The sequence below is a fragment of the Pongo pygmaeus genome, chromosome 1 (genome assembly GCF_028885625.2).
Source record: "Pongo pygmaeus isolate AG05252 chromosome 1, NHGRI_mPonPyg2-v2.0_pri, whole genome shotgun sequence".
Classification (NCBI taxonomy): Eukaryota; Metazoa; Chordata; class Mammalia; order Primates; family Hominidae; genus Pongo; species Pongo pygmaeus.
This window is the reverse complement of record NC_072373.2, coordinates 119,046,195-119,072,698: the sequence shown is the minus strand read 5'-3', so window position 1 is coordinate 119,072,698 and position 26,504 is coordinate 119,046,195. Positions and strand designations below refer to the sequence as shown.

Here is a 26,504-nt window from a genome sequence, read left to right as displayed (position 1 = left end):
GGAGGCTCAGGTGGGCATATCGCCTGAGGTCAGAAGATTGAGACCAGCATGGCCAACATGGTAAAATCCCATCTCTACTAAATATACAAAAATTAGCTGGGTGTGGTGGCACATGCCTGTGGTCCCAGCTGCTTGGAGGCTGAGGCAGGAGAATCGCTTGATCATGGGAGATGGAGGTTGCAGTGAGCCAAGATCATGCCACTGCACTCCAGCTTGGGCAACAGAGCAAGACTCTGTCTCAAAAAGAAAAAAACAAAACAAAACAAAACAAAAACTTTACAAATAGTCACTAATGGAGTTCACCACCAAAAATCTATGAAAAGAAAGCTTAAAAAGTCCTTTCTCATATCAATTGGAGGATTAGAAAAATATGTTTTGTTCTTATCTCTAATAGCTAACACCACATGTGTAAAGCCATCTAAATCTGCACTTAGTTTTTTAAGACAAAGTAAAATTCCAGATGGAAACAAGAGAGAGGGCCTCTGTTTTGGTGATGTATCATTTGTTGACATTCCAAAAGTACAAACACATTTGAGTAACTAGCTGTTATTAGGAAAAGAAAAAGTAAGGATCAATATTGCTAAGCACAAAATGAGAACAATTGGTATGTAAAAGGTGATTGCTAGAAATTATTCTCTTATGATACAAAAACACTGGGCATACATAGAGAATAAATATTGAAAACAAAATGTTCTTAATATTTGACCATTCTGGATCTAAAGAGGATCCTAACCTACTAGCTTGGGAATATGTGTGTGTGTGTGTGTGGATATATATATATATCCACACACATATATACACACACACACACACGTGTATATATACATATATGTATATATATATGCACACGCATATATCTGAGAACAGGGTCACCTACATATTAACATTCATACCCCCCTGACAGCGCTGTGAACAGGGTCATGCACACAATGGATGTCCAATACTTGTGAATGAAATAATGTACATTTGCTGTGCCATAATTTACTCATATAACTAGCACAAAGCATAAAGGCACAGACTATTGTGAATAAGTTTTTTCTTCCTTGAGACTTTACTGGGCCTCCAACAGTGTAAGATAGGGAGCAATGGAAGAAACCTAGGGAATGTTGGCATTCAAAAGGCTTGCTAAGTGTAATACACAGAAGTCTTCACTATAGTCATGTGGCAGAGTACACAAGAGCCTGCAGAGCTGGTCTCAAAGGCAGCTGATGATTGAGCTACTGACAACAGCCCAGCTTTTGATGTTTCCTCTTTTGTAAAAAGAAAACAAGGAAAGAAAGGAAGGGAGGAAGGAAGAAAAGAAGGGGAAGGAAGTCATCTGGAACTAATTAGTAATATGTGCAACAGGATTTTTTTTGGTCTTTTATTGAATTCTGTATATAACATTAGCAAAGAAAACACTTTAAATCCAATGAGAAATTTAAAAAATCAATCCGATGAAAATATCATAATCAAAACTCACAGATATTTTCTGATATTTACTTAACAAAAGGCCCCAAATTATTATGACAAGAACATCAGAGAACATGGTATAAAGCTTATTTCAACTTAACAATAATATGTAATAAATTAAAACAACTCAATGTCAAAGGATAAACAGGAAAAAATAGAATGTTTGATTTTACATCTTATTCAGAATTCCATTATTATCACTGCTTAAGAATGATTATTTCGTTTCATAAAAATAATGCTTGCTTATTTATTTGATGAAGAGAACTAAATTCAATGTTAGAAAATTTTAAATTCCAATATAATAAGTTCTAGTTAAATATTCACAGTAACATTGCATTGCTAATCAGTAAAAGTACAGCATGTATCACAGACTGTTGACTTACAAGGGAAAGCAGTAACAGTGTCTCCCTGTTGTCTGAGAAAAGAATAAAAATGTAATATTGTGTCATGAATTGAAACGAATGTCTTCCTTATTCAAACTAAGCAGTCACTATATTTTAACTGGGAAAATTCTTAAGTAAAATTTTAAATATGTGGAGAAATTTTACTAAATGTTTGAACTATGATAAATGTTAGTAATATTGTTATCTAACACTTGATAATCAATTCTTTTTGAATAGTTACAGGAAATGAGCTTTCTTAAAATAAAGGCAGTTTTTCTCCCCAGTCCCTCTTCTCTGTCCTCCACTAATCACAGAATAAATGTGATGAAATACAATATGCTGAAAAATGGTCACTAGGTTGGATTTTTTTTCCTCTTAATCAGAATGGATGCAGTTTCTTGGATTGATTACTGCTTTACTCAACTGTTCAGAAGTCAGTCCTTATGATGGATTTTTAAAAAGGGAGATTAGAAATGTCAGTCAAGAAGATCAATTTTTAGTCTAGCATTCTGACATCAAGTGAATTCAGTGTCTGTGGTCAGGGTGTGCAAACTTATATGTTTTAGGGGGAAAATGTTTGAATATCACCCTGTGGAAGGGCTATAGTCTGGAAGTATCTAAAAAGGTCTGACAAGAACAGCAACAATGTCTTTGCACTAAAATCTGAAAATTCCCAATGTAACTTTTAAAATTAAATTTTTGTCGAAGTTTTAAAGATAATGGCAATGACAGGATAAAAATAACATGACAAAAGGTGAATAGCATAAAGAACAGAGGAGGTTTAGAGCCATTTATTGGCCATATTATCTTGGACTAGTCATTTGATCTTTCTAAACCTTGGTTGTTTAATCTCTAAACTTCAGATGACATTAGTACTTCATATAAATATTTTCAACATTAAATAAATTATGTGAATGATCTTTGCAAAGTATGATGTAAGCAAATCTTATAAGTAAACTAACGTTAGACTCTATAAAAAAACTGAGGTGTTGTATTTGTTATTCTGACTTCTGCATAATCTGTATAAGATTTCAAAAATAGATTCTTATAACATGTAGCATGTCACGTAGAAATACTACATACACTGTTTGCTTTCCCCTGAATGTGTATATATATATTTGTGTGTGTGTATGTGTGTAAGAACTTTTAAACTTAAATTATACCATTCTGTGGGATAGTTTCAAAAATGGTCTATACAGTGCCCTTGAAAGCGAAAAAAGAGAATATTCTTATTTGGCTTATAGTCATACAATTTTACGGCATTTAAGAAAAACACTTTGACAGTTTAAAGTAAACTAAATACTTAACCCCATCCCCACCCCCAAACCCAGCATTAAGAGATCACATATAGAAACAACTTACCAGAAGAGATACTACTATGATTTGTTTATGTCGGCCAGTTCACAAATTGTTGTAAGATACAGTATTAACACAATATGCTAGAATCACCATTTATCAAGTTTCATCAAATTTAAAAAAATGGACGAAATCACTTCTCACAAAGATCACAGTAATACATAAGCGACTCAATTACACCTAAAGTGAAAATTCAGATTCATAAAACCAAAATGATCAGATTAAATGTTTTAACTAATTGCTCCACTAGTCAAAATATACATTTCCTATTATGACAGAGGCCTTTAAAAACTGCCCCCTTTTCTGAATGGAAGGGATATAAGACTAAACTTCTGGACAAATAATCTCAGTATGACAAAATATTTCTATATTATTCAATTTCCCAAGCATCCAAATTTTAGTATCATTCTAATATCTTTCCATCATAAAACCAGGAACCAGAATATACTGCTGTTTTTCAATAGGTATAGTTGCCTCTTACCTGTGATGTGCAAAAGCTATAACCCTTCTTTACCTAACTATCCACTATTGCCAAACAGACATGTTTGGGTTATCCCTGAATTTTGTTTCTCACTCCTGAGCAAAATGAACTACAATATGGCTCTATTAGGGCTCCTTTGTATTCAAAAACATTATTTTAAATTATAGTAATTGCTTCTGGGACCAAAAGGACATTAACTTTTTAATGTGACAAAAATGCACCATTACAATCTGCTACAGTTCATCGATAAGCATGATATACTTGCTTCTGATTTGCTGCATGTTTATTAAACTACAAAAATTTAAAGAGAAGATTAACTGGAACAGACATTCTGTTTAGGTAATTCACTCAGCATTCAAAGATGAAATGATAAATCATAATAATTTAAAGCCAAGGTCAAAATAAAAGGTAAGATTACTTTTTTTTTTTACTTTTTTATGTCTTGCTGAGGTCAATTATTAGAATTAGAAACAAGAACATTTGGACTTGCAATCTGTTCAGTCACTCGAGTAGAAATATGTGGCATCTTAGTGACTAGAGGGAAGCAACATGTTCATGTACACATATAACAATCTGAAAACATTATAGAATTCTCAGAGATGAAGAGACATGCAGATTACTAAATTTAAAAAGTCTTCACTTTACAGATAAACTCGGGCTCAGAGAAGTTAAAGGAAGTTTTCTAGGGCATATGAGAGTTTTTGGCAGAGCCAGCACCACAGCACAGACACCTGCTTAAGCTCTACCAATCTGCTTCTTGTGTAAAAGGAGTCAAGAGATCATAAGGCAAACAATTCTATCACTCCAACCTTTTCCCACCTTCCCCTGCTCCCAGGCTTAAAATGTTGAGTGTGCAATAAGGCTCTAGTACAGTTTTAGCATTTCATAGATAATTTTCAAGTTACCTTAACATTTAACTAAACAAATGCTCTCCCCTCCTTTCTAGCTATTTCATTAATCTGTTTTCATTCTGCAGACTGATTTTTCTACTTTTTTGATCCCATTATAGATCAGTGAAAATTCTAAGGAGAAAGAATCCTATTTCCTTTCATCACAATCAATTTGAAGAATGATGTATTTATGATACTTTCAAGGCTTAAATCTTACTTCATGTATTCTTTCCTGCATAAGAAAATCTGGGTACTTAAGTTTTCTATCTTTTTTTTTTTTTTTTGAGACAAAGTCTCACTCTGTTGCCCAAGGTGGAGTGCAGTGGCATGATCTTGGCTCACTGCAACCTCCACCTCTTGGGTTCAAGCGGTTCTCCTGCCTCAGCCTCACAAGTAGCTGGGACTACACACATGTACCACCATGCCCAGCTAATTTTTGTATTTTTAGTGGAGTTGGGGTTTCACTATGTTGGCCAGGCTGGTCTCGAACTCCTGACCTTGTGATCCACCTGCCTTGGCCTCTGAAAGTGCTGGGATTACAGGCGTGAGCCACCGCACCCGGCCCTAAGTTTTCTTCAAAGCATTTCTCAAATGTGTATAATGAGAATTTGGGGACTGGTAAGGGCTTTGGAGATCATTGAATCCAGCACACCCATCTTGCAATTCAAGCCTGCAAACTGAAGCCTAGTAATGTAACTGATTTACCTAAGGTGCCACAGGTAGAAAGTGGATAAAAATTCTGGTCTACTGTTATCTAAACCAGTAGCATTTTTACTATCCTTTCTGTGAATCATATTCAGTATGACAGTTTACTCATCTGACACCATCCTGTGCTTTTATCACAAAAATGCAGGTTTTGTCTTTATTTGAAACTGTAACCTGTAATAATAATTCAGATATTAAATATACTATAATGCATAAAGTTGTTTCATTGGTGTTTTATAAAGGTAGTTTTTATGTCTATTTTTGTAACACCTACTGATCCTTACTAAAACATCTGAATGTCTAAGACCTCCTGTAACACAGTTGATCAGTTTGTTTCAATCATCCCAGTAGCTAATGTGCATTACTTTACTGCTACCCAGGCTGTGATAATTAGTTATAAGGATTATGTTTGCTGCAATGACTGACTATTCTCCAGGCCCATATCTGTACTAAATGGGCTAACGTAGAACAAAGACAAGGCAGTGGCCATATTTTCACTTTAATCACAAATCATCTTGACTAAAGTTCACATAGCTCAAATCTGAGATAGCTGTCAGACTTTCATTTTTTCCTGTAGTGATCTGGTCTCAAAGTTTTGACACAAAGAAATTACCAGCAGATTGTGAGACATTCATTGTAGACTTTGCCTCAAAGAAAGTTACCTAGATTGTATCTCTTATTTATCTATCTGTTTGGCTGCAGGTATAAGATTGTTTTAGTTACTGATTCTCATACAATGCAATTCATCACTTGTATTCCATTCTGTAGGGGATCAAAACATTTATAATCTTGGCTTTGCTACTGAAATATTTTTATAGTTACTAAAATTCTACAAGTGCTCTTATTATAACATAGCATGGTTATACATTTAAATAACAGAGGATTGGTTATTTATGCATTTGTTCAGGTATATTTTGAAACTAAAATATGGAAATAAAAAAGGGTTCTATATAATAAATTTTCACAGTTTGACTTTCCATAAGGCTTATGAAATAATATACAAATAGCTACCATTCTGCTGAAATGTCACAGTAAATACATTAATGGCACAGAAGTGAAATGTCCCCAAATGGGAAGCCATCTTCATGACCTCCTAAATCTCTTTTCCAACTAAAACTTTTTTTTAATTGAAAAAGAGTTCCATTTCTAAAAGAATATAAAAATAGAAAATGAGTTAAGGAAACTTTTACATATATAATTTTGAAGGAAAAGCTATAAACATTAGATGAAATATTATATATATCTTTAAGAATGTGCTTCGTCTCACCACACCAAACATCCCATGAAAACAAAATTAAATGAATATATTATATATGAACTGTTGAAAGTATAACTAAATGTTACAATATTAATTAAGATAGAATATTAAAACATGTAATAAGTACTAATACATTGTCAAGTTCAGCTCAGCTAAAACCTATAAGGCTAATTTGCAAATTTATCATTTTGAATTAAAAAATAAAAGAATGTTTAATCAAGCAAGGCACATTTCTTTTAGGCAAGCCTGTCTTTAACACCATTCATTTGGGCACAGTGTAGACTTCACTTATTTATATGTAAATGGGCTAATCTATGTATGAGAGCCTTTGGTACAAAACACACCTTCACAAATAAAGTTGCACATAACCCAGAACATGACTATATCTCATGATTAAACACAGTCCACTACTTAATTGAAAAAAAAAACAAAAAACAGTAATAGTTGGCTTCTTAGAAACAAATTTTAGGCTTTCTTTATCTGCAGCACTGATTATAGTTTTTGGATGATTCAATTTCATCAAAATGTCAAAAGGTTGCAATGATACCTTAATATTTTTAGCATTCTTCATCTCTTGATATGCACGCATATCTTTTATATGCGTGCATTATGAAGCGAATCCTCCAACTTCAGAGTTGTTCCCTTTATATAAAGCATTTGTTAGAGACATATTATTTAATGTCAACTGAAATAAAAATATGTGCTGGCAGATGGATCACTGCCCATCAGTGATATAACTGCTACTGCATTCTTGATCCAGGCAATTTAAAATGGAGCATCCTACTGGTCAGTGCAGCTCTACAGTTCTTTATGTGGGGGGCTCTTCAGGGATCTGTCAGACAGAGTAAACACAATAATTTACTGGTATATTTAACTTTTAAAAAACTATAGACTTTATGTCAATAGAAAATGTTCCATTCATGAACCAACCCAAATGTCCATCAATGATAGACTGGATTAAGAAAATGTGACATATATACACCATGGAATACTATGCAGCCATAAAAAAGGATGAGTTCATGTCCTTTGGAGTGACATGGATAAAGCTGGAAACCATCATTCTCAGCAAACTATCACAAGGACAGAAAACCATACACCGCATGTTCTCACTCATAGGTGGGAAGTGAACAATGAGATCACTTGGACACAAGGCGGAGAACATCCGCCTGTTGTGGGGTGGGGGGCTGGGGAAGGGATAGCGTTAGGAGAAATACCTAATGTAAATGACAAATTGATGGGTGCAGCAAACCAACATGACACATGTATACCTATGTATCAAAGCTGCATGTTGGGCACATGTAACCTAGAACTTAAAGTATAATTTTTTTAAAAAACAGAAAATGTTCCATTCATTATATATTTTTTAAATGTTGCTTTTTAAAAATTGTTACCCTGAAAAGCTCAAGCAATTTAATTGTCTAAATGTATTAACTACATATTTCTTTTAATTTGTAAGTTAGAAAACGTTTTGGAGTATGCTGAAATTATAGACATTTTTCTACTAATAATGATCTTGAAATTTAGTCCAAACCAGTGTGATAGTTTGCTTTTGGACAGAAAATTTATCTTCGGCCTTAGAATCATTGAAAGGTTCTGAGTGCCTATTGATTTTTAGAAAAATGTATGTATTAATTTTCTCAGTGTATTTCCAAGGATTTTTTTTCCTGGCTGTCCATCTTACTGTGGTAATCTATGATGATAACTCTTGAAGTGAATAAAAATCCAACACTAAGTGTCATGGAGAGAAAAAGAGAGAGAGAGACAAGACACCAAATGAGTGCTGAGAAAACCATGTTCTATGTGCTAATAGGATGACATTCCTGTCATTTATCTCTTCATTATAAATAACTTTTAAGTCTGTTGATTCTTTAAAATATGAACTCTGCACAGTTATGTTAAAATTTCCCAAATTAAGACAATAATAAACACTTGACCAGGGTCTGTGGAAAATCAAGAAATAAAGGTTAAAGGTTTGGTGCTTCCCTTCCCTAACTGCCAAAATAATTATTCAGAAATTCTGATAGCAAAATATTTCTTAAAAGGAGGATAAAGCAATACAATAGTCTTATTCACTTCCTACATCCAGAATCTAGAATAGTGTTTGGCATACAGTAGACACTTTATATGCTGAATTAATGAATAAATCTCTGTCACCCTGGGTAGTGTCTGACACATAGGAGGTACTCAGTAAATACATGTTGAATACATAAATGGATATATAAAAATTAGATTTATGTATTCTAGAAATTTACTAACTATATAATATAAAGACAGAAATTATAAAGACAAAAATAAAAGATGCTATAAACCCAGCTCTGGGTTTGAATATGTGAATATCATCCATCACAATATGTAGAGAAGACTATTTCCCATATATACTCCTGGTTTTAGCAGGTGCCCAAAACCAGTGGTAAATGCCCAAAGATGGTGATCTGGAATTTGAGTGTGCTTTTGATGGAAGAATCATTCACTGGCTAAATTAAATACTGTATGCCTACTGAGTGCTGGGCAATCAATTATCTATCTATTGAAATTCTTTTCTTATTGGCCTGGATTATATACTCGGTCACCTTGATCTCGCAGACAGATCACTGCTCATCAGTGATTTTAAAAGTCTTAACACTGATTTTAGACACAAAGAGTATGTTCACAGTATGCTTAATTTTCACTATCAGAGTTTTAAAGTTATAATGGTCTAATAGTTATTAATGACTACTAATCATAAGAAATCACAAGTAACATGAATGACCTAGCATCCATTTTATTTCCTAAGTGCCTAGGCTCTGCTCAATGCTACTGCAGCTTTGCTTACCTTGAGAAGTCTGCATTAAGCTATTCTTGTCTTGCTGCTGTTACATTCTTTTTATATAAAACGTTGGGCCTTAAAAAACAACCTCATGTATTAATACCTGCCTCTCAAGGCTTTTGAGATTATTAAATAAGAATGGTATAGCATGGCATCCTAATAAAGTATAGGTGTGGAGGGGGTTGTAATTCAACAGAAACAAAAATGAAAGCGATATCAGGATAATCATCATAATGTCGGCCGGGCGTGGTGGCTTACGCCTATAATCCCAGCACTTTGGGAGGCCGAGGCGGGTGGATCACGAGGTCAGGAGATCGAGACCATTTTGGCTAATAGGGTGAAACCACGTCTCTACTAAAAATACAAAAAAAAAAAAATTAGCCGGGCGTGGTGGCGGGCACCTGTAGTCCCAGCTACTCTGGAGGCTGAGGCAGGAGAATGGCGTGAACCTGGGAGGCAAAACTTGCAGTGAGCCGAGACAGTGGCACTGCACTCCAGCCTGGGTGACAGAGCGAGACTCCGTCTCAAAAAAAAAAACACGTCAGAATGTCTATATTAGCGGTTAAGATGTGGGTTGAAAGGCTTACAAGAATGGACCCAAAATCGGTTCTATAAAAAGAGAGAAAGGAAGTACAATAGAAAACAGTGACCTATAATTGAAGATAATTTACCAAATAAATGTTCCAACATATAGAACAAGAGAATAAAAATAGCCAAATTTCAATAATTATCACATTTATGAAGAAGTAATTAATACCTCCAAAAGGCCTAAATGAAAGAAGTACAGAAACCTAGCTTACTTAACTGTTAGTCTCATTAACTTATATTTGATGAGAAAAGAGTGGAAGTCATTCTATAGCATGTAGTTATAGGGGAACTTTGTTCTCATGTGTCTATATACTTTGACATCTATTAAATTACTTAGAGTTAGCTGCAAACCAATAAGTTTTACCGGTTCTACCAAGTAAATGGTAATGAATAAGCTCAAGGACTAGAAAGATTTCTTACTCGATTATATACAATTCTCTGATCGAGGTCTTGAAAATTATGTACTCTTAGCAAGCAAAAACCTTTAATCTCACTCAGTAATTAAAGTCAGTAATATGTTAAGATGTGAGCTTTTAAAAAAATCTAGAAAGTTATGGGAAAATGAGCTGTGAGATATAATCGATACTACTTTGAGCCGTATTTAGGTCTACTAATAATAAATATCTTCAATTTATATGGTCACATAATAAAATGCTCTTTTGAAATCAGTTAAAAGGTCTGCAGGGAAAAGATCTACAGACTCTAGGTATAAAGCAATTCAAACAGTTCTTGCTTGGAGAAATTATTTCTGTCTGTACTTTTTGGTTACCCAGTAAATTTTGCTCTTTAGAAGTCTGACACATAGTCACTCTTGTTTAACAAGCTTTTCATAATAATTTCTTATAGAAGAAATGTATTCATGACTATCTGATATTTTATCGTCCTGTAGTCAGACACGAAGTAAATACAAAATGTAATGGCACATAAGGCTGCCTCTTAAATGTCTAATACCTTGACTAAACAAAGTTACAATAGAAAATCCAGTAAAACCCATAGTGAGTTAAATCATAAAAATAAACAATGTCACAATCCTTCACCCAAAACCAGAAAAAAATAAAACTATAGATTTCAATCCTATATTTTGTGTCATTTCTTTAAAAATCCCTGACAACATTTTTCTCAGAAGAGAAAAATGATCTTTATCCTATGTGAGCTTAACTGCATAAAGTGATGTAAGGAGAAGAGTTTCTAATTTCTGCTGGTCTACATATGTAAACTCAACCACATATGTTAGTTTCAAATTTGTTGACACATTTGGTAAGGAAATTGTGCCACTTCGATATGCAGAGGCAACAGTCAGGTCATTCTCTGGTCTGGTTTGCCTGAAAATGCAGGGAAAGGAGAAAATTCAAAAGGGGTGTGGAGAAAGTTCCTCTCTATTCTTATTAGGAGAAGCCTCATTTCCTACTGCAGAGAAAAGTGCCTTGGTTACAATATTACATAAAATCATGGCACTATCTGCAGTGGTCATATCAATGCTTTAGTTAGTTTCAGTCATTCCATACTATATGTGTTGGTATTTCAATACCGCTAGGAATCTCCCAATACTAAGAACCAAATGCTACTGGATTGCCTTCACCTTCCATTTTATTATTTAGAAGTAGTTTAAGTTTGACCATTTTATAAATGTCACTCTACAAATCTGCTCTTACTTTTCATTAACTGATTTAAATGTCCCCATCTCCTTTCATGTATGAACAATCACTTCAAAAAACAGCTAATTTTTATTATTTTAAAAAATAGCTAATTTTTAAATGTCATAATTTTAAAATGTAATGATAATTACATTTTGCAAAAGATACCCAGTCAGGCCATATCTACAGTGATGTAATTCTGTAATTCTGTAACATGATTCACTAGTGAAATCTAATGTTTGATTCAATCAGCTTCCATATTAATGAAGACTCCATGGATTTTTAGGACTCATCATTAACTGAAACTGAGACTGAACTTATAAGGAAGTTTCTTAGAATGTCTGCTAGATAGATAAGCCCTTTGTACATATTACTTGTTTATTCTGATCTTGCTGTGCCGTCCTGGTCAATTAGTCAACATGTTTATGTTATCATTGATTAAAAGCACTCTATTAGCTATTACGTATGAAAAAACATGGTCTTTGTGAAGCATTCTAACTTCCAGGTATCCTTAGTGACTAGGTACCCTCAATGATATCTCATATAAGGTAACAGTTAAGTTACTTACGTTAAGGGATTCCATCCCCATAATTGGGTGGTGTAATATTTCTTGTGGAAAACTTGCGGGAGCATGTTTTAGCAAATGTAAGCCTTCTCCAGTGAATTGATTACAAGGAATTTTGTCCTTCAGAGCATGATGAGGAGTGTAAGCCACATAGTGATTAAATGAAGCATAGATGCATGACATGAAAATTTTGTTTATAGGTTAAAACACCTCAAATTGGAAGGCAATTTCCTTCCTCTCATCTCTCCTTCCAATAGATATTTATTGGGCACCAACTGTATTTCAGGTACTATGCCAGGTCTTGGGTGATACAGCACACTGAGCAGACAAAACTCCTTGTCCTCATGGAAGGGAATGGAAAACATACAATAAACAAAATAAATAAAATACCTAATACATTAGAGGGAAAAATAAGAAGAGAAAGGATATAGAGAGTGTTGTGAGGCTGCAATTTTAAATAGTGTGGCTAGGGAAGGCTTCAATGTGAAAGTGACACCTGAAGGAGGTGACTGAGGCAGCCATGCAGCTATCAGATGCTAGAACATTCCAGGCAGGGAGAACAATAAATACAAAGACCCCAAGGTGGAGCATGCCTGGTGTATTTGAAGATCAAGGTGGCCAGTGTGGCTGAAGCACAGGATCAAGTGGGAGAGGAGTTGGAAATTAGGTCAAAAGGGTAAGGAGGGCAAAATGAGAAGGGGCCTTGCAGGCCATTGTAAAAAAGCCTTTAGTTAGTACTCTGTGTGAAATGGTGCCAAATGGTAGTCTTGATACAAAGATGTAATATAACTTGATAAATGTTTTTAAAGAATCACTCTGGTTATGTTGAGAATAGACTCAAATAAGAGGAAGGATGGAAACTGGAGGACCAATCGGGAGGCTACTGTAAAAATCCAGGTGAAGATAATGATGGTTTAGATCAAGTGGTAACAGTAGAAGTGGTAGGAAGTGGTAAGGTGTTTGAAACATTTTAAAAGTGTCAACACAGTGGATTAAATAAGGGGTGTAAGAGAAAAAGAAGAATCAAGGATAATTCCAAGGATTTTACTTTGAGCAACTGGAAAATTGAAGCTACCAGTAGTGGAGGTGGGGAAGAGGGCAGGAAGTACAGGCTTGATGGGCTAGAGAGGGGAGAAGGAGGGAAGCTCAGTTTTGGATATATTAAGTTTGAGATGTCTATTAGATATCCAAGTGGAGACATCACGTAGGCAGGTGGAAATTCAGTCAGGAGCTCAGGGGAGAGATCTAGGTGGGAGATACAAATTTACATACACGGATAGTTTAAAGCTATGAGAATAAGACAGAATGAAGAATGAAGAGATGAGAAAGAACCAGTAAATAAGATTAAGAAGGAGAGGCCAGAGAGGTAGAAAGAAAATCCACAGTGTGGTATCTTGGAAGTCAAATGAAGACAGTCTTCTTAGGAAGAGGTAGCCGACCATGCCAAATGCTTCTGATAGGTCAAATTGAAATGAGAACTGAGAAATGACCGCTGGGTATCGTTACATGAGGTTACCAGTGACCTTGCCAAGTACACTTTTGGTGGAGTGATGGGGGGTGAGAGCCTTTTGGAGCAGACTCAGGAGAGAGTGGGAAGGGATTCAGTGGTGAAAAAAGAGAGAGATAGTCCCCACTCTCATGGAAGAAACAGAAATTAATCATATAACACAAATAAATATAAAATTATAGCTATGTCAAGATAACACACTATATTTAATACATTCTAAGACCTACATTTTTAGATTTGAGCATCTATGAAGTTGGGATGCACCTTAAAATCACTGGTACTTTATCCTTACAATTGGAAATCTTTTAAAAAATAGCATGTAAATAATAGTATTTCTTATAATCAAGGGCATCTTAAATTTAATGAACTACTATACTGTAATAGGGGAATTGAAAAAACCAGAGTCATGAGAGATGCCTTGGAGGAGTATTGAAGTAAAAATAGAAGTCAAGAGGTGAGGAGAGAAAAAGGAGGCTGGCAGTGAAATATTTGCAAAGATCCCCATTAGCTTAAGGTGGAAAGGGAGCTTATCCTGTATCTGGAAGAAGACCAGGGTGACTGGAACACAAAAGAAGGAGGGGAGAAACATAAGCAAAAAGGAGGTAAGGCTGGATATGAGATCATGTGGGGCCATAAAAGCTACGCTAAGCCTTTGAGTCTCTATCCTAAAAACAAGAAGACCCTGCAAGAATTTTAAGTAGGGGTGGGTTATATAATCAGATTTTGGTCTCAAAAAGATCATTCTGGCTACCAGAAGAGAAAGGGTCAGACTGGCCACAAGAAATGTGAGGATGCCATTAAGAGACCTTCACACTTATGTACGACAGAGATGACAGTGTGGATTAGAGTGGTCCTGGCAGTGCCACAGTAAAGTGGACTGTTTTTAGAGATATTTGAGAGACTAAATGACAAAATTTGGTGACAGGTTGAGTATATTTACTATTTCAATGAATATTATTTCATTAATAAATACATTGAGAACACTAGGCAATAAACCTGCATTTTAAGTAAGGCTGGAAAAAAAGAAAAATGATTTGTAAATATTTATGCTGCACATAAAGAATGAAAACCAATATTTTGGAAATTCACTAATTTTCAGAAAAAAATGAGACCATTTAGATCTATAGACAGAAAGTAAATGTACTTCAGGATAGGAAGTAATCTATGAACACGTGAGGGGGGGGTGTGTGTGTGTAATAAATTGTCCCCACTGCTTCTCTTCCAACTAATTATGTTTTAATTTAAAGAACATGTTTAAATGTATAAAAACAAGAACCTTAGGATTCAGAGGGACTTCCATAATGAACAGAAGTTTAAAATAAATGCAATGGAAGATAAATGAAATAACAGCGCTGTCTGATATAAAACATGTAGGCATGATGCTAACTTTCATTCTAAAAAGTGGGTGGGGGCCTCCATAGAGATTCCCAAGAGCCTTTGTGCTATGATATTAGGAGTGGGTGTGAGGTTGGAAGCTCGCTGTAAGAGAAAAAGCTTCTCCCCAATCACTATCACCATATTGGAAAGTATGACCCCTGTATCTGCAAAGTCAGAGTCTTGCATGAACAAATTTATTCTTAACATTCTTTAGATATGATGAAATATCATTTTATTCTCCATTTAAGTGCTATATTGCTAGCAACCAGAATTCCAGGCTTTATTTTTTAGGGCAGAGTTCCTATTTCACTCTATTTAGGTTACAACAATAACAACATGGCTCCCAAGAAAATGATGGAGGCTCTTTCCCAGATCTCTTCTTAATATGCATTTGATGGCTAATGGTGCAAATTTTAAAACAGAAGAAAAAACACATCTGGTACAAAAGAACCCAGTAAAATCATGAAAATGTTTCTTTTTAAAATGTATTTTTCTTCACAATTTTGAAAATTAGCTCGTGACATCATTAAAAATCAAGACAAACATCTGAAAGTTTTCTAACCAGTCTGAATCATTTAAATTACACTTGCAAACTGAATATGAGTACATAAAGAATACTATTATCATATGCTATATAGCAATGGCCATTTTCTGGCAGAAAGTTAAGAGCTGAGTCACAATAGTAAGGTCTGGGCTCTGATTGGCTTCTGCTCCCTTTTTCCTGCCTCCTTTGATTCATTTTCTCTCAAAGGTTATCAACCACTTCCTAAAGGTATACAAAAAACAAGCGATTTCATTAATATATATAGAATTGCCCCCAAACCCATATGGAATAGTACAAAAACCAATAATTGTATCCTCCTTAGTTTAAAAGGCCTAACACAAAACACAAAGAAAAAGCTCCCACTGTAAAAATGCAGCCCTAAATATCCTCTTCCACATTCTTATGCTCCTCACCTCTATCTCACAGTGTTTCCATAAGTCTTCAGATTATGGGGCACATGTGCTTCTTTGCATTTCTTAGTGGGAAGGATTATCACTTCTATTCACAGCTGAGAGGTGGGAAGGACTTGGAACTGCTGTAGAAAATGTTGAAATTTTAAATGTATAGAAGTCAATAAGTTATAGTTACGGTTCTCAAAGGAATAGACTACTAGTATATATTACATACATTGTATTTATATACTATAGCAAAACAAATACTTGAGTATATTATATGCCAAAAAGGTAAATAACAAGTTTTATGCCAACAAACCATAACTTTAAATGTCTTCATACTGTGCATTTAAATTTCAATACTGAAATTTTATTTCAAAGTTTAGAAATAACTGACATAATGCTTCCTCCTATGCGTAGGTGTCTGTGGTTATGTCACCACAGTTTGTGTATCATGTCATTTTAAAACATCATAAAAGAAATAAAACAATAACAATGTTAACTTCCATGTTTCTATCTGGATTCATCAGCTGTAAGGCATATACATTTTTCCCCGGGGTGTTGATGGGTGTGCACTGATCCAGTCACACCTCCTCACATGAATCTCCTGTTATACACAGACATATTTCTTCAACACCTAAGACATGCAACTGAGCTCAACAGTGAAGGCTGTAGTTTGGCAAAGCCAGCTGGCATGTGCAAATGTAGGCTCATTAGAATTTTGCTCTAAGCCCAAATCATTATCCATTTTCATTTCATAAATGATTTAAGAACTTAGAGAGGGGTCTGCAGCTATTATGTAGGAAAAATTATATTTTAATTTTTTTAGAGCACAGATGCCCTTAAAGATCCATGGAGTGGTTAGGTAAGGCAATAATGTCACAAGTTTCAATGAACTGGCAATCTCATTCTGCTTTTAATACTTCTGTTCTGAATAATTTCTTCCCTCTTAATAAGGGAGAGTCAAAATATTTACACAACTTTCTGGTATGGTTCTTCAGTAAATTAAGCAAAGTATAAGGAGATAGAAAAATAATTTGCATAATGCTATCATCTATTGTTGATTAAAACACATGAAAACAGAAAAATCTTAAAACTGAAAAATATCCATTGTCATAGCAGTTATCACTAAACACTACTATGACTGGTTATACTTTCTAAGATTAAATCTAGATAAACCAACCATAAGAAAATAATCTTTTGTTATTAGAAAAGTCAATCTCTTCATCTTATTTAAATAACTTATATTTGATCCTTATATTTGGTTAAAATACCTGATTATTTTAAACAGGTTAATTTTCAGTATACTGAAATGAAATAGGTTTCTGGAGATATGTTATCTACATGAACTCATTAATTAGTGACATGGGATGAAGCCAAGTCTAAAAGCATAAGAGATTTATTTGTCTTTCAAGTCACCTAATAAAAGTAGCATGGGTTTCAGAGCCAGAATAACCTGGCTTTAAATCATTGCTGAGTCTCCTGCTAGCTGTGAAGTCTTAGGGAAATCACTTTAAGCATCTATTTTATGCCCTCCTAAAATGAGGTTAATAGCACTTACCTTGCAGAGTTGACAAGTGTCCAGGACATGGTTGACTCTTAATAAATGGTAATTATTATTCTTATAATAGAAAGGAAATAGGAAGACACTGATTACTTGTGTATTTCATATTCACAAAGCATTGTATTAATCATACAATGCTTGTGAGTGATGATCACAATATAATCTCTTAGCAAAATCTCTGATGCCGTGTCATGGAATTATTTTTTCTAAGTGTTCTACGTGTATTAACATTTACTATTCACAACAAACCTATGAGGTACTGTTTATCACCCTCATTTTACAAACAAAGAAACTGAGGCACAGAGAGGTTAAGTAATTTGTTCAAGATCATATAGCAGAGTCAGGATTCAAATCCTGGAAATATGACTGCAGAGCTTATGCTTTTAACCACTTTATTAAAAGCCTGGAAATAACATTTATGGAAGATAGCAGCCATTCACTCAACAAATATAAAAGGTGCCACATTCTGTGCTAGACACTAGTACCCAAAACCTTCAAGACACAGAGCTTATATCCTTTAGGGAACTTACAATGTGGTGACTACAAGCAATCATATTACCTCAAAGTTATGAGTCAAAAGCCAGGATATTTCTCTGGATTAAAGAACAAAGGTCACCTTTAAATTACTGCCATTTAATAACCATAAGAATTATGGCACAACCATAATTTACTTATAGAACTAATCAAGGTTTCTACATCTCCTGAATAAATGTGAATAAAATTGTCATTGCACTTCGTCCATCTCTATGTTAAGAACAGATACAAAAATTATTTTAATGTAATTGTTACAATGTATCTAACGTATTATCAAAATGTGTCATAAAAATAATTTCTGGTCATTAAGGGTACCAAAAGTTTGGTCAAGAGGTAGATCAATGTCAAAGGTTAACTCAAACAAAAAGCAAAGAAAACTAGATAATGAAGTCCTAGTTAGATATACATAGATAAAAACAAATCTCTGATAAAAACAAACAACAAATCTATGACCAGGTATATTTAGATTTCTTGCGTCTATTTGTTTGGTCTTTTCCTTCCTCAGCTCTCTCTTATAGTCTCAATCACTATTTTCCACTCTCTTCAATGCATGCATCATAAATGTGCTCCTAACTGAAAATACTTTATGGGCTTTAAAAATAGGGTTACTCTCATTTACTCTGGAAGGACAGAATAGTTATATGCTATCAAAACCAAAAAACAATTGTAGATAATGTATAATTTACATAATGTATATGAAACAGAATGATTATGTTTAAATAAAATGTTACTTATTTTTAACCATTTTTTGTTTCAAAGAACTGTACCACTGCATGCTATTAAATAATTATGTAAATTAAATTGGACCAATAATCTAACAGCAGTAGATTCTGCCATTTATCCTTTTTAAAGGGGAAACAGGTTGCTTGGAGGCCAAGTGGGTTAGTAAAAGGAATGGAATAATTTTCAGTTCGGCTTGGGTGAAGGTTATTCTGAAGAGCAATGACTGTTTTTTCATCCTTTTGTAATAAACAATGGAAACTAAATGACAGCAACATGGAAATCAAATGAGAAAGGTGTAAATTATTTTTAAAAAGACACCAAGCATGTAACTAAGATAAAACTGTTGGTTTGGCAAATACCATCAGTCTATATATGAATGACAGTTCCCTGGCTCTGGATAACAAAAGGGACTGCTCCCAGTAGATCACAGAGTGCTCACCTGATTCTGTCTGTCTTCTGGCAACCCTTGGCATATGGCTGAAACTTGCAGGTGTTCTCCCAAGATCTGGTTACTTCCTGTCCCTCCTTTTAATTGACTGTCTGCAATTCACTCAGTTTTAAACGTGCATCCTTTATTTATTTGAAGTTTATTTAGCTTGTCAAGTGCTGTGATGATGACAGAGCTGTTGTGGGATCTGTATTTTTTTTTAAAGAGAAAGCCTGAAGGTCCCTTGTAGTAAGGTTTCAGGCACACTGATCGAATCTCTCATTTGCTTATGTACAGAACACTTTTACATTTGCTTTTAAATTTCATTTGTTGGCTTGAAAGTTCTTGGAGAAAGAAAACTGTAGAGAAGCATCTTTCAAAATTATTGCCTAATAAATGGCATTTAATCCAGATCATGCCTTATTGTGGTTAATATCTAACATTCCAAACACCATATTTTCCTTCTTGATTCAGTCATTATGGAATGACATAATGATTTTCATAGTTAAAAAATGCATTTGGGATTCATTTCACCTCCTTAGAGTCTCAGACTTAACTTTATTTTTTGTGCGGCTTATTCAAACAGTGGTTTTCCTTATGAAATCATTTAAGTTGGAACCATCTGGAAAGGTTACTGTGGAAACGGCAGGGGCTGGGAGGTGGGGCTAGAGAGCAAGAGATGCCATGACAACCTTTTTCGGGTTTCCCAGGAAACATGGGTTGCTATGGAAACTGCATCAGTCAGGTCCGAATTAGTAACTTCCGCTGGAAGGGGCGTCTGCCACTTTAATCTTCTTGTAATACTGCCGAAGCTTATCTCTCAGATGCATTAGGAAATTTTTTGTTTCTCTCAGCAACACTGAAAACATCTGTTTCTAGACTTTGATAGATGTTGGGGCTGGGACATATGCACAGAACTTCACAGGAATCTGTTAGTCTAATGCTTTAGAAATGCTTAGCAAGCCCGAAAGAATTAAACTAATTAGTCAGATCAGGACATCTTGGGCATTTCCCTTTATTCAAAGTTGTAGAGACCCTTAAAATTCTGGGAAAGGGGACTCAAATAGGAATTTAAGTCAAAAACCAAATAACTCATGGTGGGTTTACAAGTCATTATTCTAGTTAGACTCTTCATCCACATGTCTACAGGGTAGGCAACCGAAATACATATTCAATAAATAATGTTGAAAGGTCCATCAAACTGAAGCATCATTTACTACGAATCGATGTGCTTAGGAAAGAAACAACTGCCTTTAAAATTCTGAGGTTAAACAGTTACTCTAACTGTTCTTTAGTTTCATTTCCTCCCAGGATGTACTGCTCTTTTTTAAATAGGGCGTGTACTAGAAATGAAGTTTAATGTAAGTCTGTTGTTTACAATGTTAAGAGAGAGAGGGTAAGGGAAAAGGAGAGCTGAGAGAATGCAGCCCACTTGCAAAACAGGCACCTGTTTCAGTATGAAGCAGCAGGGAGAGGGAGAATGAAGTGTGCTTTCCACTTCTTCAGGTCTTTTCCTTGATGAATGGTCTGGAAATGTATAAAACAAGGGCATAGGCAGACCAAGGGGGCACGTTCCACACAATACTGAGCACAGCATGTCACTTGTATCACATATTAAACATCGGTGAATATCTTTTTGATGTTGACACAAGAGTTGGGATTATTGTTCGTGGTGCAGGTGGCAGTGGAATTGCCCGTTTTGAAAGGGGTCTGGGGGAAAGCGCTATGGTTCATACCTCCCTCTTCGATCACCATATACTCCGACTTACTCAGAGTCGAGTTACTCCTTGCTTTTCGGAGCTCCTCGGCTGAAGAGGAGAGGTGCTGGCAACTTCCCACGTGCATGTACTGGGCTTGCTCTTCCCCTTCTGTCTCTCGGTGGTAGAAGTAATTGAAGTTGGAAACAATCACGGGAACTGGCAATGCGATGGTCAAGACACCGGCGATGGCACAGAGAGATCCCACAATCTTGCCCCCTATGGTCACTGGGTGCATATCGCCGTAACCCACTGTTGTCATGGTTACCACTGCCCACCAGAAGGCATCTGGGATGCTGCTGAAACCTGAAGTGGGGTCGTCCGCCTCGGCAAAGTAGACCGCGCTGGAGAAAAGGATGACCCCAATAAAGAGGAAGAAGATGAGCAACCCCAACTCCCGCATGGACGCCTTCAGCGTTTGCCCGAGGATCTGCAGCCCCTTGGAGTGGCGCGACAGCTTGAAGATGCGGAAGACCCTCACCAGGCGGATGACCCTCAGGATGGCCAGAGACATGGCCTGCTGTCCATTGCCCTGTCGTTCGGCCAGCTCGGTACCCAGAGTGATAAAATAAGGGATGATGGCCACAATGTCGATCAGGTTCATGATGTTTCGCGAGAAGGTGGCTTTGCTAGGACAAGCGAAGAACCGCACCAGCAGCTCGAAGGAGAACCAAATGATGCACAGCGTCTCCACCACGAAGAAGGGATCGGAGAAGCTGGAGGCTCCTGCCGGGGCCCCCGACGTGCTGTTGCCGGCTGCTTCGAATGAGTCCTGCGACGTCGAGGCGGGGTAGTCCTTCTCGTCGCGGAATTCCGGCAGCGTCTCCAGGCAGAAGATGACAATGGAGATGAGGATGACCAGCACGGACACGATGGCGATGCCCCGGGCCGGCCCGGAGCTCTCGGGGTACTCGAAGAGCAGCCACACCTGGCGCTGGAAGTCGCGGCGGGGCAAGGGCCGCTCCTCCTCCCGCAGGAAGCCCTCGTCCTCGCGGAACTTCTCCATGGCCTCCTCGCCCAGCTGGTAGAAGCGGATCTCCTCGGAGAAAATGTCGATGGGCACGTTGACCGGCCGGCGGATGCGGCCCCCGGACTGATAGTAGTAGAGGATGGCGTCGAAGCTTGGCCGGTTGCGGTCGAAGAAGTACTCGTTGCGGAGCGGGTCGAAGTACCTCATGCGCCGCTTGGGGTCGCCCAGCAGCGTCTCGGGGAACTGGCAAAGGGTCTTCAGCTGCGTCTCGAAGCGCAGCCCGGAGATGTTGATGACCACGCGCTCCCCGCAGCAGTCCTGCTCGCCCGCGGCCGGCAGTGAGGGCGGCAGCGGCTCGTAGCGGTCGCAGCCGCCGCCGCCACAGCCGCCTTGAGGCGGGGCCCCTCCACCATCGGCCACCTCCGGCTCCAGCAGGTGGTCCCCGGGCACCACGGTCATGTCGGGCGGCAGCTCGGGGCCTGAGGCGGGCTCCGCGTAGCCGGGGTTCACCAGCGTGTGGGCACCGCCGCTGCTCGCTGGGCGCTGGGGAGGGTGGGCGCGGTGGCGGGCTGAGGGCGGCGGCGGCGAGCGCAGAAGGCTGAGGTGCTCGTCCATGCGGCGGGGAAGAGGCTGCAGCGGTGGGGCCGGGTCGCTCCTCCTCGCGCTCCCCGCCCTTTCGCCGCCTCCGCCCCCAAGCCGAGCCCGCCGCCTGTTGCAGCCAAAGCCGCGAGGCTCTGTCTGGGTCTGGCGCGGTCAGCCGGGCTCCCGCACGGAGACGCCTCCTCCCTCCTTCTCGCGCTCTCCGCCCCCTCCCCTGCGGGGCGCGCGCCCGCCTCCGCGTCCCCTTAGGATTCCCGCCCACCGCGCGGGCGCGCGCCCCGCTCCCGGGGGCAGCCGCAGGGCCTGCATTTCTTGCAGCCCTCAAGGCCCCTCGGTGTCAGCGAAGAGCCCTCATGTTGTACCTCGGCGCCCCGCGGGAATGCCCACCCAGCAGAGCCGGCCCACGGGGAGTCAGGCTGCCGGCCCGGGCCCCTAGGCTCCGCCCACTTCTGGTCAGCGCCCCTCGCCCCCGGCCCGCCTGGCCGCGTCCCAGTCGCCAGGGTTTTTGGCCTGTGGGCCGGGAGAGCTCCCGCCGTGGCCCCGCGGGCGCCGGCCCCCTGGCCTCCACACCCCTAGGGACAGCCCGGGGAGGGCAGGCGGGCCCAGTGTCCAGGGAGGGAGTGCAGGCCAGGCGGGCGCCCTGGGCCGGAGGCAAGCCTGGCGCCGGCATCCCAGGTTCCCTTGAGGGTCGAGGACCGCCAAACCCTGGGGAGGAGCGGGGGGTTAAACAATTTAGCTTCTGCTAGGATGCGAAGCCAAAGGGAGTAATGGGTGCTGATGGGCTTCGCAAACGGAGTCCGAAGGAAATGGATTGTTAAAGGCGTTCGGGCCCTGCTGCTTTAGTGAATAGTTCACACCTGTTTTCGCAGCGGAGATTTCGGCCACTGGGAAGAATCAAGGACCAAGTTTCTGATTGAGATTAGCAGTGACAGCCTGGTCTTTATCCACTACACAGATTTCCTGTCGGTGGGGAAATATGAGGAAAAATGGGAAAGGAAATTCACGAAGTCTAAGTTGTGTGGTTAGAAAGTCCGACTTTATGACTCAAGCCTGTCATGGAAAGGATGAGCGCAGGACCTGTACCTAGACTTTTTACTTAATATTTTGGCACTGCCCTTGTGGTAGGGAGGGATGAGAGCAGGACCTGTACCTAGACTTTTTACTTAATATTTTGGCACTGCCCTTGTGGTAGGGAATTTGCAGCGCTCTAGTTGTTAAACTGGAAGGACATTCATTCTGCAACTTGTACCTCTTGCTTGATCTGGGCCCACAGATAACTTACATGTATCTTCTTTAAACTTATTTTTCCAAATTGTTGTGATTACTTTGAACACAATTTGTTTCCAGAAATTTTAGCAATCTAATATAACTCAACCCTAGGCTTTAAAAAGTCTGTTTTTTATTGTATCATTCAAATCATTTACAGAAGAGGAACTATTGTCTAGACAGCTCCTCACCCACCCAAAGTTAGCTGACAATTCAATTTTAAGTAAGTGATTTGTGGTCAATACTTCCCACCACCACTCCCAACCATGGGGTTCTCTAGGGCACAGAGTAGGTCCTAGACAATTTATATTTCTAGCAACTACCAAAGTGCCTTGTAAATGGTGGAGACTTGGTACATATTTGTAAAATTGAATTCCCCAAGGAGTGTCTCTTTGCGTTGCTATCTGCTGTGGAGTTTCAACATTTCTTCTTTTTGAGCCCAAGATGCTGCTGTGATTCCTAAGATGAGGAGTGAGGAAAAACTGAGCTCTCCATAGAAAACACTGCTCATTTATTCCATAGGATTTCCACCTCTGGCTCTCCTGGGCACAACAGGCACCCATGTCCTTTTACTGTCCCTTCATCTTCCGTTTCATCTCCTGGTCAGTGCCAGACAATGCAGGCAGTCACTTATGTTGTGAGATGGCAAAACTGGGCAACCACGTAAAACTCTTTCTCTTACAAAACTCCAGAACACTGGAATGTGACAGCCACCTCATTATTTTGCATATATATTTTGAGCTGGTGATTAGAGTAGCAGTATGATCAATCATTCATATATTTAAATCTTAGAATGAGACAGACTGCTTGCTGCAATGATAGCTCATGGAAAGGCAAAGACCCTATTTTTAAAGACCAGATGTTTCATGTAATTCTATGTCTGACTTAGAAAGTGATTTATTCCTTCTTTTGCAGGAATTAGTACTGAAATTAATATTAATCAATGGCAAGGAAGACCAGAGCAGAGGATAGTCCTGTGACAAATGGTCACAAGCTTCTCCCAGCTGTGAAATATCTTTCCTTCGTAAGTGACTATTTCCATTCCCTTTCATGTATTTGCCTTGTCTGGAAGACTTTGATTATGTGCTTCTTAGGACATATATAAAGTCCTTACTTTGTATCTGGGGCCCAGAGAAGTTTAGCAATTTGTTTAAGCTCACATAGCTAGTTAGCAGCAGAGCTGGGCCTAAAATCTTGGACCATTTCCAAATCCAGTGTTTGCTTTACTGTATCACACTGTGCAACGCTTATGTTGATCACTGTGAGTACTTAATATACTAGATTTCTAACAGCAGCCTATTTGCTTCTGATTGCCGACTAGTTCACTTCAATTCATATTTATCTTAACTGAAAACCACTCCTTCTGACCGCTCGTCTGTTGTCTATAGAAAGTGAGTTGGTGGGCTCATTCTAGCCCTGTTGGACAGCCAAACCCATCACAACAAATCAATGCCAAAAATGGCATTTCAAGAGGAAAACATACCATTTATTTAGTACCCCCGACAGAGTAGCTCAAAGTGATTTGAAAATGTCTCATTAATCCTCATGACACCCCTGTGGGATAATAATAATATAATAATTATAACGTTTAGGCGTAGAACTGTGGCAAAGCCAACAGCTTCTCTGAGCATGTGCAGGATTTCTTCATATTTCAGTCTGCAATACTAGAGCCTGACTAAAACCGTCAGGTTTGCAAACAGCAAGGGTAAATAAATCTTGGTGTTTGGACTTTCTGTGTTGCTCTAGGCATAGTTTGTGTTTCCTACTGACCACATCAGTCCTAGAAATAGTTCACCAGTTGTTTGCCAGATGGTAAGCAGCATTTAGGATTAGCACAGAAGTGTTTGAGAGTGGGACAAGGCAGGGCTAGAGATCCTGATCCACAATTATAGATAAATGAGTGGAGAAACAGCACCTAGTAACAGTGTAAAAACGTTCCCATTTCTCCACATCCTCTCCAGCATCTGTTGTTTTCTGACTTTTTAATGATCGCCATTCTAACTGGCGTGAGATGGTATCTCATTGTGGTTTTGATTTGCATTTCTCTAATGACCAGTGATGATGAGCTTTTTTTCATGTTTGTTGGCTGCATAAATGTCTTCTTTTGAGAAGTGTCTGTTCATATCCTTCACCCGCTTTTTGATGGGGTTGTTTTTTTCTTGGAAATTTGTTTAAGTTCCTTGTAGATTCTGGATATTAAGCCTTTGTCAGATGGATAGATGGCAAAAATCTTCTCCCATTCTGTAGGTTGTCTGTTCACTCTGATGATAGTTTCTTTTGCTGTGCAGAAGCTCTTTAGTTTAATTAGGCCCCATTTGTCAATTTTGGCTTTTGTTCCCATTGATTTTACTCATGCAGTCTTTGCCCATGCCTATGTCCTAAATGGTATTGCCTAGGTTTTCTTCTAGGGTTTTTATGGTTTTAGGTTTTACGTTTAAGTCTTTAATCCATCTTGAGTTAATTTTTGTATACTGTATAAGGAAGGGGTCCAGTTTCAGTTTTCTGCATATGGCTAGCCAGTTTTCCCATTTATTAAATAGGGGAGTCTTTCCTTATTGCTTGTTTTTGTCAGGTTTGTCAAAGATCAGATGGTTGTAGATGTGTGGTGTTATTTCTGAGGCCTCTGTTCTGTTCTGTTCCATTGGTCTATATATCTATTTTGGTACCAGTACCATGCTCTTTTGGTTACTGTAGCCTTGTAGTATAGTTTGAGGTCAGGTAGTGT

General features: G+C 38.3%; 1 protein-coding gene and 1 long non-coding RNA gene across 5 annotated transcripts in view; one reads left to right on the top strand and one right to left on the bottom strand.

The window, feature by feature from the left end:
- LOC129014320 (uncharacterized) overlaps positions 1–26,504 on the top strand; it is a 57,184-nt gene that overhangs the window by 16,714 nt on the left and 13,966 nt on the right. Inside the window, exon 2 of the long non-coding RNA XR_008494198.2 lies at positions 24,695–24,803. This is a non-coding gene — a long non-coding RNA (uncharacterized LOC129014320). The remainder of the gene's footprint in view (positions 1–24,694; positions 24,804–26,504) is intronic.
- Positions 1,350–22,707, bottom strand: KCNA3 (potassium voltage-gated channel subfamily A member 3). 4 transcript variants are annotated; one of them, XM_054451021.1, is made up of 3 exons: positions 19,199–22,644; positions 15,960–16,078; positions 1,350–7,357 (listed from the first exon to the last, which is right to left on the bottom strand). In XM_054451021.1, exon 1 carries the CDS (start codon positions 22,526–22,528, stop codon positions 20,801–20,803), a length of 1,728 nt encoding a protein of 575 aa, XP_054306996.1. In that variant the 5' UTR covers positions 22,529–22,644; the 3' UTR covers positions 1,350–7,357; positions 15,960–16,078; positions 19,199–20,800. The 4 variants fall into 4 exon arrangements, with proteins under 4 accessions (XP_054306996.1, XP_054307144.1, XP_054307071.1 ...); XM_054451169.1 differs by having other exon boundaries at positions 1,362–7,357; positions 15,960–16,081; positions 20,956–22,707; XM_054450930.1 differs by lacking the exon at positions 1,350–7,357 and adding an exon at positions 15,160–15,768 and having other exon boundaries at positions 15,960–16,081; positions 19,199–22,704.